Genomic DNA, 16,659 nt, shown 5'->3' on the forward strand with positions numbered 1-16,659 from the left:
AGCTAGCTGTTGTGCAAGCATGACACTAGCATATTGACATGCATATTGCTATTAAATTGCAAAAATATGATAGCTAACATTAGCTAGCTAAGCACTAGCGAGTCAGTCAGTGGCGTTGACAGATAGAAAATTGTATCAACAATGTAACACTCGTCGTTGAAGGGGGACCAAAACGCAGCGGGTAAAGTGCTCATCCTCTTATTTATTAAAGAAAATACTTAATCAACACAAAACAAACGACGAAAACAGTCCAGTAAGGTGCATAGACTATACTAGAAACACCCACCCAAAAACCCCAGTGGAAACAAACACAACTAAATATGGCCTCCAATTAGAGACAACAACAACCAGCTGCCTCTAATTGGAGGTCATTGACAAAACTCACATAGAACTAGAAAAGCTAGATAAACATAGAAATAAGAAAACTAGAACCTAAACCCACAATACCCAACCACACAAAACAAACACCCCATGCCACGCCCTGACCAACTACAATGACAAATAACCCATTTTACTGGCCAGGACGTGACAAACAAAATATGCTTCACTCTATCCCATAAAACATGACATTGCTAACTAGGCATCATAAAGATAATTTGTTTATTAGGAAGTTTAATTAATATGTTAGACACTCACCGGAGAACTTTAGTAGGTACTGTAGCTAGCTAGATAGCTTTGTTTCCATTTTACAATCATTTATTCTAATTCCGTTGATTGGTCTTCTTTGTTCGGAATAACTGTACGGTATGTGCATTCCGCCACTTACTGTCCACACATGTTCTATGGGATTGAAGTCAGGGCTTTGTGATGACCACTCCAATACCTTGACTTTGTTGTCCTTAAGCCATTTTGCCACAACTTTGGAAGTATGCTTGAGGTCATTGTCCATTTGGAAGACCCATTTGTGACCAAGCTTTAACTTCCTGACTGATGTCTTGAGATGTTGCTTCAATATATCCACATAATTTTCCATTCTCATGATGCCATCTATTTTGTAAAGTGCACCAGTCCCTCCTGCAGAAAAGCACCCCCACAGCATGATGCTGCCACCCCCGTGCTTCACAGTTGGGATGGTGACTTGGGCTTGCAAGCCTCCCCCTTTTTCCTCCAAACATAACAATGGTCATTATGGCCAAACAGTTCTATTTTTGTTTCATCAGACCAGAGGACATTTCTCCAAAAAGTACAATCTTTGTCCCCATGTGCATTTGCAAATCGTAGTCTTGCTTTTTTATGGTGATTTTGGAGCAGTGGCTTCTTCCTTGCTGAACGGCCTTTCAGGTTATGTCGATATAGGACTCGTTTTACTGTGAATATAGATACTTTTGTACTTGTTTCCTCCAGCATCTTCACAAGGTCCTTTGCTGTTGTTCTGGGATTGATTTGTACTTTTCGCACCAAAGTAAGTTCATCTCTAGGAGACAGAAAGCATCTCCTTCCTGAGCGGTGTGATGGCTGCATGGTCCCATGGTGTTTATACTTGTGTACTATTGTTTTGTACAGATGAACGTGGTACCTTCAGGAGTTGGTAAATTACTCCCAAGGATGAACCAGACTTGTGGAGCTCTACAGTTTTTGTTCTGAGATCTTGGCTGATTTCTTTAGATTTTTCTATGATGTCAAGCAAAGACGCACTGAGTTTGAAGGTAGGCCTTGAAATACATCCACAGGTACACTTCCACTTGGCTCAAATTATGTCAATTAGCCTATCAGAAGCTTCTAAAGCCATGACATAATTTTCTGGAATTTTACAAGCTGTTTAAGGGCACAGTCAACTTAGTGTGTGCAAACTTCTGACCCACTGGAATTGTGATACAGTGAATTATAAGTGAAATAATCTCTCTGTAAACAATTGTTGGAAAAATTACTTGTCATTCACAAAGTAGATGTCCTAACCGACTTGCCAAAACTATAGTTTGTTAACAAGAAATTTGTGGAGTGGTTGAAAAACGAGTTTTAATGACTCCAACCTAAGTGTATGTAAACTTCCAACTTCAACTGTACATTCACATCCATAACAACTATCAATAATGACATTTAAATTAAACTAAATCAGCTTGCTTTTCTAACAACATTCTAATCAGATCCCTACACAGGCTCAGAAGGATCCTGTGAGGGTGGGACATTTTCTGGCGACAGTTGTCCTTGCAGTGCTTCTGCCATGTCTTGGCGTTTTGGAGGCCCAAAAACTTCTTGGCTGCAAATATAATTTTATTTATTTATTTATTTATTTATTTAACCTTTATTTAACCAGGTAGGCAAGTTGAGAACAATTTCTCATTTACAATTGCGACCTGGCCAAGATAAAGCAAAGCAGTTAGACAACATACAACAACACAGAGTTACACATGGAGTAAAACAAACATACAGTCAATAATACAGTAGAAAAATAAGTCTATATACAATGTGAGCAAATGAGGTGAGATAAGGGAGGTAAAGGCAAAAAAGGCCATGGTGGCAAAGTAAATACAATATAGCAGATAAAACACTGGAATGGTCGATTTGTAGTAGAAGAAAGTGCAAAGTAGAAATAAATAATGGGGTGCAAAGGAGAAAAATAAATACAGTAGGGGAAGAGGTAGTTGTTTGGGCTAAATTATAGATGGGCTATGTACAGGTGCAGTGATCTGTGAGCTGCTCTGACAGCTGGTGCTTAAAGCTAGTGAGGGAGATGGGTGTTTCCAGTTTCAGAGATTTTTGTAGTTCGTTCCAGTCATTGGCAGCAGAGAACTGGAAGGAGAGATGGCCAAAGGAGGAATTGGCTTTGGGGGTGACCAGAGAGATAGTATACCTGCTGGAGCGCGTGCTACAGGTGGGTGCTGCTATGGTGACCAGTGAGCGGAGATAAGGGGGGACTTTACCTAGCAGGGTCTTGTAGATGACCTGGAGCCAGTGGGTTTGGCGACGATTATGAAGCGAAGGCCAGCCAACAAGAGCGTACAGGTTGCAGTGGTGGGTAGTATATGGGGTTTTGGTGACAAAACGGATGGCACTGTGATAGACTGCATCCAGTTTGTTGAGTAGGGTATTGGAGGCTATTTTGTAAATGACATCGCCGAAGTCGATAATGATGTCCTTCTTGGACAATTGTGTAATACAAATAATAACTGTGGCTATGAATGCCAAAAAATCCACCTTTTTCACAATCAGTGTATCCAGACGTATAACATTTGCAACTGGTTGCGGTGCATCCACCGCCATATCTTCTTCAGCACTGTGGCCTCTTTCACCTTCAACTCAATCTCTCTTCACCGCCTTCAACTTTCTTCACGGCCTCCAACTCTCTTCATCACCTCCAACTCTCTTCACCGCCTGATGTGTTCACCAGAAACGGCTTCTGGTAAACCTAGTGGCAATAAATGTTGCTGCCACAGGTTTGCCACAGATACAAATAGATTCTTGAGAGAATTGTCTGCCAGAAAAAAATCACTGGTGAACTGTTTGCAACTAGAGGCAATAAATATTATAGTTGCAAAAGGTATTCCGCAGATTCACGACTAGTGGCAAAAGTTGGCAAACTTATTTTGTGGAACACTATTTAGTTTGCAGCAAATTTCCCACAAACTTGTGGGAAGTTTCCAGCAACAAATTCATTTTTGTGAAGGAGCAACTAAATGTTGTGTGATTTTTTTTTTTTTTGTAGTTGCACTGGTGCTCCCAAATAAAAAATCCAGGTAGCACAGCAAAATATTTATGAGCATATGCGACCAAAATTGTAGGACTGTAGAGCCGTGATGGGGTTTTCATCAAGCTCACTGTAAGGGGCACTTCACCACTTCTTAACTTTGACAATATAGGAGGTCATTTTCTTAGGACCTTTTCTTCAGACTGTTTTCACGTATGTAGACACTGGTATGGTGCAGGAGACATAAAATGTTGAAGTGTCCCTTTAATGAAAATATTGTAATATACATATTATTGCACCTTAAACCTCAGTGTGACTTAAGACAGAATTAAGTGTGGATTTAAACCGGTAAGATATATTTTGCAAGCTTTATTTACATTTTGCCTATCTCAAATGGGTGAGGGGGTAACTATCTTCCTCAAACATACCAAGCTGTCATGACAACCCTATAGACAATAGTGGTTTTCGTGTTGAACAATGAGCACACACTGGTTGTTAATTTCCGACAACATATTATTTACTGTAATCTCTGTGAGATACTTATATACAACAAATTAATTGTATTTATATACACGTATTTCTTGTTTAAATACAAGTGTGTGTTTTACGTGGCTCTGACACAATATCACAGGGTGACAGGTTGTGTAGAAAGTGTTCCTGTGAGTGTAGGTGATTATTTATTGCATGCACCAGTGTTGTGACACAGTATTACAACACTGTGAGAGGTTGTGTACTAACTATGTCCCTGTCATTTTAGGTGCCTTGTATAACATAATCAAAGTGCCCCCTATGAAGAACAATCCTGAGGAAACCCTGGAGGGGGCAAAAGTGCTCTGCTCTATTGTCCCTGCAGACAAGGCCAGGCCCTCGTACTACCACAGCTTCGGTAAACCTATCAAACACGTGCAATACCTATGCAATTAGACCCATAACAAAATCATGCCTGTGTCCCAAATAGCACCCTTGTCCCTTTATAGTGCACTTATTTTTACCAGGGCTGGTCAGAAGTAGTGCACTATACAAGATAAAGGGTGCAATTTGGGATGCACCCATTACTTAATGTTGCTGTACGTCTTTATCATATCCGTAAGGAACAATATGTACCCTGACATTAGTGTCTCATTTTAACTTGTGAGGGGGGGTGATGCTATTTTATTTAGAATTTTAGGATCCCGTTAGGTATCAAAATAAAATGTATTTTTTTAAAAGTCCATAGAAATGCATTGAATAACACTATCATAAATGGCAAAAAGGACATTCAAAAAATGTGAAATAAGAAACAAGGTTTTGAAGTGTCTGTCCTAAATCTAGGAGATATAAAATAAAACTTTGTAAATATATGTATGCATTTTTTTGACACATTGATTAGTCTTTCATGGCTTGGAAAGAAAGACTTTCATTACGCCAATACATCCCATCAAAGCCCCACAGATTTGGAGTCAGGTTTTTTGTTTTATGTGACCATCTGACAGGATATGAACAGGACCTGATCTACACCTGCACCACCACAGATAAGCCATTTTGAGGGTCTTGGCATATCTGGATCAGTGATGATCACCATGCTGCAGCCTTACCTCAGAAAGGGGCATACTGTATTTGTGGACAACTAGTACAGCAGCCCTACACTTTTACAGTAACTTTTGAGGGAGAACACATGGGCCTGTGGCACAGTGAGATCCAACAGGAAGGGGATTCCACTATTCAAAAAAATGAAAAAGAGCAAGGGGGAGGTGACGTTCCAAATGAACGGGGAGATGATGGCAGTGAAAGGGCATAACAAACGCGATGTCCATGTTCTGTCCACTGTGCAGACCTCCAAAATGTCGAACACAGGAAAACTGAACTATGTCACCTGACAGAAGAAAATTAAGCCAGAATGTGTCTTGGAGTACAACAAGAAGATGGGAGCAGTTGACAAAGTGGACATGCAGAAGTGTTTTGTTGAGTGTGCCAGAAAATACCTAAAAAAGTACAAGATGCTATTTTTCCACCTAATAGACATAGTCCTACTCAACAGCTACATTGTCCACTGGCAGGTCACAGAACAGGTGATCTCATACCAGCTGTTCAGGATAAACCTGATGCGGCAGCTCCTTGAAGACCACCACACTCCTCGTTGTCCGTCTGCTGGGGACCGGCCTGTCTGTGACAATCCTCTACGCCTCACTGAACACCGCTTTCCTAGCAATGTCCCTCAGACCACCCTGCAAGGAAAAAGCACAAGGAGGCATTGCAAGGTCTGTCTAACATCAACCCGATGACAGAAACAAAGGAAGTTGACCAAGTAAATGTCTGAACCATGTGACAGCCTTGTGTGCAGTTCCTTGCTTTGTCGAGTACCACACCCTGAAGCATTACTAGGTGGAAAATATTTTTGGGGACTCCTGGGTTCTATTTCTGAAATAAAACAGAACAAAAGTATGTAATCAACAATTGTGAAATGTATTGAAATGTATGACTTTATGTATTTGATGTGAGGGGGGATTGGAGAAATGTTCTTAAAAAAAGACAAAAAAAAGATAGAAATGTAATATATGGGTGTTTACTTTGTTTGACTCCTGGGCTCCATTTCTGAAATAAAACAGAAAAGGAAAAGTACGTAATCAACTTTCGTTATTCCTTGATTTGTAATGCATTCTTGCAATTATGTTTTATCATTTTGCCAAATAGTTGTTGGCTAGGGAAAATATGATTTGATTATTTCAATAAAATAATATCTTCCTTAGCAAACAACCTTTAGCCTAACCTGTAGACTAAAGAGAATGATTTGAGTTGTTACATTACATCGAGTTGTCCTAGAAATATACTGTATAGTTAGTAATACTTGAAGTTCATACAAATGTAACCACGTTTTGGAAGGAGAGCGATAACTGGTCCACCCACGTAACAGTCAGCCCATAGATGGCGCCAAAGCATAAACCTATATAATCCTGTTTAGCGCCATAGTTTAATATATCTACAACACCGCTTCCCTCATGCCAAGGTCTCTGCATACATTATAGCTGATTACACGCACGCACCATTCAATCTGATCAATCTGTTTACATGACTTTGTCCTCATTCTCCTCTGTCTCAACCAGTCTAAAACCTATCTAAGCCATAATACTCATCGCATTTGATGAGAAATATATTCCTTGCTTGGTGACAAGGCAGGCATCTGTAGGCTACATGTTCAGTGGTGATAATACATTGACATGGTTACGAATTGAAGCCACCGCTGTAGACTAGTTTTTCCAGGAGAGAATAAATGATACCATTTTTTTTTAATTAACAAAACTTTTTTAGGGTCCCAGCGTATCCCAGCCTTAGCCATGGTCGACATATGTAATATATGCTCATACCCTGCTCTCACTTTGTTTGTTCGCCACTATTGTGTCAAATACACCAGATTTAGCGCCTCAGGTTTCCCGCCCTATCTCACATGCGCAGCCCCTCAGACAGGCTAATACTAGAGCCTTTTTCAGATGATAATACAAGTAATATAGATTATAATAATTATAAACTAGGTGGTTCGAGCCCTAAATGCTGATTGGATGACAGCCATGGTATATCAGACCGTATACCACGGGTATGACTAAACATTTATTTGTACTGCTCTAATTACGTTTGGTAACCAGTTTATAATAGTAATACGGCATCTTTGGGGTTTGTGGTATTTGGCCAATTAACCACGGCTAAGGGCTGTGTCCAGGCACTCCATGATGCGTTGTGCATAAGAACAGCCCTTAGCCGTGGTATATTGGACATATACCACACCCCCTCGTGCCTTATTGCTTAATTATACAATTATCAATAATACTATACAGTAGATACTCGCTGCTACTACTACAGGAATAATGTTTTATTAAGCCTCATATGAAGTAGACATTGTGGTGTCGATACAATGAGGAGTGTAGAGAATAGTGTCAAAATGCAACAATCTAATTCTAGAACAGCAGCATAGAATTCTGGAAACGCGTGCAAAAATAACTCACGATGTAAGGGCCGTTATTAATATTTAGAACTTAAGCGTTAAAAGGTTAACGCTCCCTGTACCCATGTACACACAATCTCACAATGTCACTACACAACCCTATCTCAGCAATGACAATCATTGTGAAAATGCCTTGTGTGGTTACAGGTATATGTACTGTATATCTTCCTCTCTTTCTGTAGCTAAAAAAATTCTGGAAGTGATTTGAATAGAAAAATATAAAAACCTTCAATTCAAATTGACCCCAACCCTGATGAAAACAATGTATTTGACATATATTTTCCCTTTTTCCTGTAGCAATGTCAGAGAACTATGTGGTGTTCATAGAGCAGCCTATCAAGATGGACCTACTGAAGATTGTCACAGCCAAGCTGAGGGGAAAGGGGATCAGTGAGGGGGTCTACTGGGACCCCAAACAAGATACTGTCTTCCACCTGGTAGACAAACACAAGGGACAGGTGGACAGGACAAGGCTTTTAAAGGCCTTTAAAATGCAAATAAATAACAAACGTGGTTCTATTACAAAGCCCTGAAGCCCAAAGCAAAAAAAATATACAAACGTAGAGTTTGAATTCTCTCGTTTGAACATCTTAGTATCTCGTTTGAATTACTTAGTTAAAAAAAAAGCCTACAAAAAATGTCACAATTCCTAAGTCGTTTCAACTACTTATCTCATTTGAACTACTTAATTGTTCTTTTGTCTAATTAGGCCTCATTCGTTATGCAGCTTGTCAGACCGTGCAAAGTTGCTGCACCCATTCATTCACTGATTCCATCCAGTGATATGATTATTCATTGTGTTTTTTGATAGCCTAAAGCAGGCCTGCTTTTGAATGCCAGAGCATGTAAGTGGGAGAGTGTGGAGTGAGTAGCAGAGCATAAATCGAGCATTTAACTTCTATGGGCTACGTGGGACGCTAGCATCCCACCTGCGGGACACAGCCAGTGAAATAACAGGGCGGCAAATTAAAAAACAACAAAATGTCATAATTCAACTTTCTCAAACATACAACTATTTTACACCATTTTAAAGATGCACTTCTCCTTGATGTAACCACATTGTCTGATTTCAAAAAGGCTTTACAGCGAAAGCAAAACATTAGATTCTGTTAGGAGAGTACATAGCCAAAAACAATCACACAGCCATTTTCCAAGCAAGCATATATGTCACAAAACCCAAAACACAGCTAAATGAAGCACTAACCTTTGATGATCTTCATCAGATGACACTCCTAGGACATTGTGTTATACAATACATGCATGTTTTGTTCAATGAAGTTCATATTTATATCCAAAAACAGCTTTTTACTTTGGCATGTGATGTTCAGAACATGCATTCCCACCCAAAACTTCCGGTGAATTTACTAAATTACTCATCATAAACATTGACAATATACATAACAATTATTTTAAGAATTATAGATACAGAACTCCTTTATGCAATCGCTGTGTCAGATTTTAAAATAGCTTTTCGGCGAAAGCACATTTTGCAATATTCTGAGTACATAGCTCAGTCATCACGGCTAGCTATTTTGACACCCGCCAAGTTCGGCGCACACTAAACTCAGAATTACTATTAGAAAAATTGTATTATCTTTGCTGATCTTCGTCAGAATGCACTCCCAGGACTGCTACTTCCACAAGAAATTGTGTTTTTGTTCCAAATAATCCAAATAATCCATAGTTATGTCCAAATACCTCCGTTCTGTTCGTGCGTTCAGGTCACTATCCAAAGGGGCGAGCACATTGAGACAAAAAAACCAAAATGTTCCATTACCGTACTTAGAAGCATGTCAAACGCTGTTTAAAATCATTATTTTTCTCGTAAAATAGCGATAATATTCCAACCGCACAATAGTGTATTCATTCAAAGAGGAAAAGAAAAAATAGTGTGCTCACGTGAATGCACATATCCAATCTCTTTGTCACCAGGCAGACCAATGACAAACTGAGCTACTATACTCTGCCCAGAGACAGAAGACGCCTCAATCTGCTTTCTGAAGGCTTTAGAGAGCCAATGGAAGCCTTAGAAAATGCTACGTAACCCCACAGATACTGTAGTTTCGATAGAAAATCAAAAGAAGAACTACAAATTCTCAGACAGGCCACTTCCTGCTTGGAATTTTCTCAGGTTTTTGCCTGCCATATGAGTTCTGTTATACTCACAGACACCATTCAAACATTTTTAGAAACTTCAGAGTGTTTTCTATCCAAATCTACTAATAATATGCATATTCTCGTTTCTGGGCAAGAGTGGTAACCAGTTTATATCGGTACGTTTTTTCATCCGGCCGTGAAAATACTGCCCCCTATCCCAAACAGGTAAAAAAAAAGTTCATCTATAAGCTCTGGTCGTGCTCTGCCTAGTTATTTTCCTTTCCGTTCCTCACTATTCTTAATCACTATTCTTTTTCTTACTGTGACCCCACCAACAGTAGCCTATATCTTGTGTATATTCCACTTTCTAAAAGTAGGATATGTAGTTTCTATTTTGAAGGACTTCAAATGTATTAACAGATATTTTAGGTTGGCAATACATATGCTACATTTTTTAATTATTGGAATAAAAACAATATAAATAAATGTAATTAAGCTAAAATATCAGAAATAAATCATAAATAACAAAGGCCAGTATTAGATTCTTTTCATAAATAACAGTGAATAAATATTCTCAAACTGCAGTGTTCAAATGAATTGCGCACCCCCGTGTGTGGATGCAATTTCTCCACATAAAATCATATTTCCTACAGCATTTTTTACAATTTCATTGGAGAAAGAAAACCAAAAATGAATGTACATTTTACAGTAGCCTATCTAAAACATATGTTAATACATTTGATGTCCTTCAAAATAGAAACTATCCTAATGTTAGAAAGTAGAATATCAACTAGATATACATTAGGCCATTGTGGGTGGGGTCACATTAATTAAAAGAACGGTGATAAAAGAAATAAAAAATGCTAGGCAGAGCATGCCCAGAGCTTGTGGCTGAGCAGTACCAGAGTGAAATTGGAGCAGGAGAGAAGGCTCACACCATTTTTAAATCTGCTTGAATAATGCTCTGCTCATCGTTACACACTCGTCCACTTGCATGCTCTGGTGTTCAAAAGCAGCCCTGCTTTAGGCTATCAAAGAACTGTCAATGAATAATCATTTCAATGGATGGAATCAGTGAATGAATGGCTGCATCAACAATTACACGATCTGACAAGATTCATAACATATTAGGCCTAATTAGACAAAAGAACGATTACAATACAGTGAAAAAGTATTTTCCCCCTTTCTAATTTTCTCTACTTTTGCATATTTTTGATACTGAATGTCATCAGTTCTTCAACCAAAACCTGATATTAGGTGAAGGGAACCTGCGTGAACAAATAACACAACAATTACATACTTATTTAATTCATTTCATAAAAAAAGTTATGCAACACCCAATGCCCCTATATGACAAATAATTGCCCCCTTACACTCAATCACACTAACACCACCATTCTTGACCGTTGTTGTAAGGTTCTTACTGTGGAGTGCAGTGTTTGGTTTTTGCCAGGCATAATGGGACCCATGACATCCAAAAAGTTATTATTTTGTCTCATCTGTCCATAGAACATTATTCCAAGAGTCTTGATGATCATCCAGGTGCATCCTGGCAAACTTTGGTCAACCTTTTGGATGAGATGGGTCCCATTATGTATGGCAAAAACCAAACAAGAACCTCATACCAAAGGTCAAGGATGGTTTGGGGATGCTTTGCTGCCTCAGGACCTGGACAACTTGCCTTAATAAAAGGAATCATGAATTCAGCTCTGTATCAGATAATTCTACAGGAGAATGTCAGGCCATTCATCTGTGAGCTGAAGCTGAAGCACAGCTGGATGATGCAGCAAGACAATGATCCAAAACACACAATCAAGTCGACATGAAAATGGTTAAAAAGCAACAAATTTGAAGTTTTGGAATGGCCCAGTCATTAGTCCAGACCTAATATCAATTGAGATGTGGCAGGACTTGAAATGAGCAGTTCATGCTTGAAAACACACAAATGTCACTGAGTTAAAGGAGTTCCGCACGCAAGAGTGGGACAAAATTTCTCCACAGCGTTATGAGAAATTTTTATCTTGTCAGGGTGGCAGGTAGTCTAGTGGTTAGATCATTGGACTTGCAACCAAAAGGCTGCTAGATTGAATCCCTGAGCTGACAAGGTAAAAATCTGTCGTTCTGTCCCTGAACAAGGCAGTTCACCCACTATTCCCAGGCCGTCATTGTAAATAAGAAATTGTTCTTAACTGAGTTGCCTGGTTAAATAAAATAAAAAAATCTACAACTACATCCCAACCAAAGGTGGCACAACCAGTTATTGAGTGTAAGGGGCAATTACTTATTCACACAGGGGAATTGGGTGTTGCATAACCTTGTGACTTAAATAAATAAAAAATCATCCATTATTTTTTGTTGTTATTTGTAAACTCAGGTTCCCATTATCTAATATATGGTTTTGGTTGAAGATCTGATAACATTCAGTATCAAACACATGCAAAAATAGAGAAAATCAGAGAGGGGGCAAATACTTTTTCACGGCACTGTAAGTCGCTCAAACAAGATAATAAGTAATTCAAACAATTTATCATCTTGTTTGAACGACTTGAACAACATTTGAACGACTTTGAATGACATTTGTATTTTTACTAAGCCATTAAAACGAGATACTAAGTCGTTCAAATGAGATACTATGTCATTTGAAGAGACACTAATTCGTTCAAACAAGATACAAAGTCGTTCAAACGAGAATTCCAAGAGTCTGCATTTATTTTATTTTTTGGCCTTGGGCTTTGGTATTTTTCATATGGAAAGATAATTGCTTCACTGTATGGGAAGTACACAAGCGCTAATCTTTGATACAGTATCATAATTTGTTTAATCTATCATAAAAGTAGCACATAGCAGTCATGTTCACCAGTGAGTAATACACTGAATCAGTGATACAGTAGTAACTAAGCTACTTACTAAATTGCTAAATGACCAGTAAATTATCTATTTATTTTATCTAAACTTTGTCCCACATTCTATTATCTCCACTAGACCAACTCAGTGAAGTTATTTGTCCTGCTCTCTCTCCTCTAGACCAGCTCAGTAAAGTTCCACACAAAGGCTCTGTCAGTGTTCCACCAGATCAATGCTTTTGAGGAAGACGGCTTCCTGATGCTGGACATGTGTTGCTCTGATAACGGAGAGGCCATCAACAACTATCTCATCCAGAACCTACGCAAGTCAGGGGAGGCTCTCGATCAGGTCAGCATGGAAATATAGTGCCTTAAGAAAGTATTCACATCCATTGACTTTTTCCACATTTTGTTGTTACAGCCTGAATTTAAAATGTATTAAATTGAGATGCTTTGTTACAGGCTTACATACAATAAATACCCCATAATGTCAAAGTGGATTTAATTTTAGATACATTTTTTTACAAATTAATAAAAAATGTAAAGGTGAAATGTCTTCAGTCAACAACTATTCAACCCCTTTGTTATGGCAAGCATAAAAAGTTGGAGTAAAGTCACAAAATAAGATGAATGGACTCTATGTGCAAGAAGGGCACCTATTGGAAGGGCACTTATTGGTAGATGGGTAAACATGTAACATGTAAAAAAAAAAGCAGACATTGAATATCCCTTTGAATGTGGTGAAAGTTATTAATTACACTTTAGATGGAGTATCAATACACCAGTCACTACAAATATACAGGCGTCCTTCCTAACTCAGTTTCCGGAGAGGAAGGAAACTGCTCAGGGATACCACGAGGCCAATGGTGACTTTAAAACAGAGTGTAATGGATGTGATAGGAGAAAACTGAGGATAGATCAACAACATTGTAGTCACTCCACAATACTAACCTAATTGACAGAGTGAAAATAAGGAACCCTGTAAAGCAGGTATTCCCAAACTGGGGTACTGGGTTACGCTCAATGCCGTCGGGGGTACGCCAAATAAAAATGTGATTCACATTTTTCAACAGTACATTTATATTTTCCAACAGGGCTACACATTTGGGTGAAGTAGTTTTCTCACCTGAGTAGCCTCGTTTCACTGCCAAAAATAATATTAAAACATCTAGTGTAGCTGACCATATAAGACGTTCCCTGGGTGCCCAGCGAAATAACAACACAATGTCAAATACAGTTAGCCTAGTCAAATAATTAACATCCAATCACATTAACCATTAGTCTCTCATGGGAAACCTTCACTCTTGCGCAGACATTTAGAAACGAAACATGACCATTTGAAAAATAAGCTACGTGAGTTTTTTGAGCGAGAATAAAGACGATTTTCGAGTAGTAAGACATGTATAAAAGCAACAGATACCATTAATAAGTGTCTTATATGGTGAGCTACCGTGTGGCTAGGACAGGCAAGCCCCATACTGTTGTGGAGGACTTAATTCTTCCTGCTGCTGCGAATATGGCTGGGACAATGCTGTGGGAAAACGCCCCAAAAAACTATACAGACAATGCCTTCATGAAACAACACTGTTTCACGACGCATTAGTGACATGGCAGGAGATGTTTTGAATCAATTACTGCTTCGCATACAAGCCAGTGAATGATATGCTTTACAGCTGGATGAGTCAACAGCTCCCGGTATATGTCCGTTACGTTTATGGGGAGTCCATTAAGGAAGACATCCTCTTCTGCAAACCACTGGAAACCAGGACAACATGAAAGGATATTGTTTAAGTACTGGAAAGCTTTGTGACATCAAATGGACTTTGGTGGTTAAGATATGTTGGTATCTGTACTGATGGTGCAAAAGCCATGACAGGGAGATATAATGGAAAGGTAACACACGTGCAAGCAGTTGCTCCCAACGCCACTTGGGTACACTACAGCATCAACCGAGAGGCTCATGCTGCCAAGGGAATGCCTGACAGCTTGAAAGATGTTTTGGACACTACAGTGAAAATGGTTAACTTTGGTAAAGCAAGGCCCCTGAACTCGTGTATTTTCTGCATTATGCAATGATACTGGCAGCGACCATGTAACGCTTTTACAACGTACAGAAGTGAGCTGGTTATCAAGGGGCAAAGTATTGACACATTTTTTTAAATTGAAAGACAAGCTTAAAGTTTTCTGACGACCATAATTTTCACTTGTCTGACCGCTTGCATGATGACGAGTTTCTCACACGACTGGTCTATCTGGGTGATGTTATTTTCTCATCTGAATGATCTGAATCTAGGATTACAGGGACTCTCCACAACTATATTTAATGTGCGGGACAAAATTGAGGCTATGATTAAGAAGTTGGAGCTCTTTTCTGTCTGCATTAACAAGGACAACACACAGGTCTTTCCATCATTGTATGATTTTTGTGTGCAAATGAACTACGGACTATGTCAAATGTGATATAGCGAAGCACCTGAGTGAGCTGGGTACATAATTGCGCAGGTACTTTCCCGAAATGGACGACACAAACAACTTGTTATCCATTTCATGCCCTGCCTCCAGTTCACGTACCGATATCTGAACAAGAGAGCCTCATCGAAATTGCAAAAAGCGGTTCTGTGAAAATTGAATTTAATCAGAAGCCACTGCCAGATTTCTAGATAGGGCTGCGCTCAGAGTTTCTTGCCTTGGCAAATCGAGCTGTTAATACATCTAGACGTTCCGCTAGCGGAACACCTGCTCCAATATCCAATGATAGGCGTGGCGCGAATTACAAATTCCTCAAAAATACAAAAACTTCCATTTTTCAAACATATGAATATTTTACAGCATTTTAAAGACAAGACTCTCCTTTAACTAACCACACTGTCCGATTTCAAAAAGGCTTTACAGCGAAAGCAAAACATTAGATTATGTCAGCAGAGTACCCAGCCAGAAATAATCAGACACCCATTTTTCAAGCTAGCATATAATGTCACAAAAAACAAAACCACAGCTAAATGCAGCACTAACCTTTGATGATCTTCATCAGATGACACACCTAGGACATTATGTTATACAATACATGCATGTTTTGTTCAATCAAGTTCATATTTATATCAAAAACCGCTGTTTAAAATCAATTTTTATGCCATTTTTCTAGTTAAAAAGCGATAATATTCCGACCGGGAAAGCGTGTATACGTACAAAGAGAGAGAAAATAAAAGCATGGGATCCCCTCGTGCACGAGCCTGAGTTTCATAGTACTGTGACCGGCCACTATCCAAACGCGCTACTTTTTTTCAGCCAGAGCCTGCAAAGCCACGATTCAGCTTTTTGCCGCCTTCTGAGAGCCCATGGGAGCCGTAGGAAGTGTCACGTAACAGCAGAGATCCCCTGTATTGGATAGAGATAATCAAGAAGGGCAAGAAATGGTCAGACAGGGTACTTCCTGTACAGAATCTTCTCAGGTTTTGGCCTGCCAAATGAGTTCTGTTATACTCACAGACACCATTCAAACAGTTTTAGAAACTTTGGAGTGTTTTCTATCCAAAGCTAATAATTATATGCATATTCTAGTTTCTGGGCAGGAGTAATAATCAGATTAAATCGGGTACGTTTTTTATCCGGCCGTGAAAATACTGCCCCCTAGCCATAACAGGTTAAGACACTGATGCCCTTTGCAACCACATACCTATGTGAGACTGGATTCTCGGCCCTCACTAGCATGAAAACTAAATACAGGCACAGACTGTGTGTGGAAAATGATTTAAGACTGAGACTCTCTCCAATACAACCCATCCTTTTTGCTAGAGGTGCTAAAGTAATACTGCAAAACGATAAACCTTTTGTCATGAATACAAGGTGTTATGTTTGGGGCAATCCAATAAAACACATTACTGAGTGCCACTCTCCATATTTTCAAGCATAGTGGTGGCTGCATCATGTTATGGGTATGCTTTTAATCAGTGGTGGATCTAGCTTATATGGCTCCCTGGGCAAAACCCCCTTCAGCACCCCCCCATCCCCTCCTCAAAAAAAGCACCATTCTGCACTAACTCATTTTTATTCAGACATTTGGAACAATGCAAATAAATAATCATAACATTTAAAACTATATAAATATAAAAATATATACAAAA

The 16,659-nt window shown here is 39.1% G+C and overlaps 1 protein-coding gene across 6 annotated transcripts in view; it reads left to right on the forward strand.

Moving 5' to 3' along the window:
• Positions 1-16,659, forward strand: part of bco2b (beta-carotene oxygenase 2b) — a 124,029-nt gene that overhangs the window by 58,841 nt on the left and 48,529 nt on the right. For 3 of the 6 annotated variants that reach the window (XM_014195690.2, XM_014195695.2, NM_001279080.1), the window contains 3 exon segments: positions 4,383-4,511; positions 7,896-8,056; positions 12,720-12,887. In XM_014195690.2, coding sequence (XP_014051165.1) covers positions 4,383-4,511; positions 7,896-8,056; positions 12,720-12,887 — 458 coding nt within the window. 6 annotated transcript variants of the gene reach the window in all.

The sequence above is a fragment of the Salmo salar genome, chromosome ssa04 (assembly GCF_905237065.1).
Source record: "Salmo salar chromosome ssa04, Ssal_v3.1, whole genome shotgun sequence".
NCBI lineage: Eukaryota > Metazoa > Chordata > Actinopteri > Salmoniformes > Salmonidae > Salmo > Salmo salar.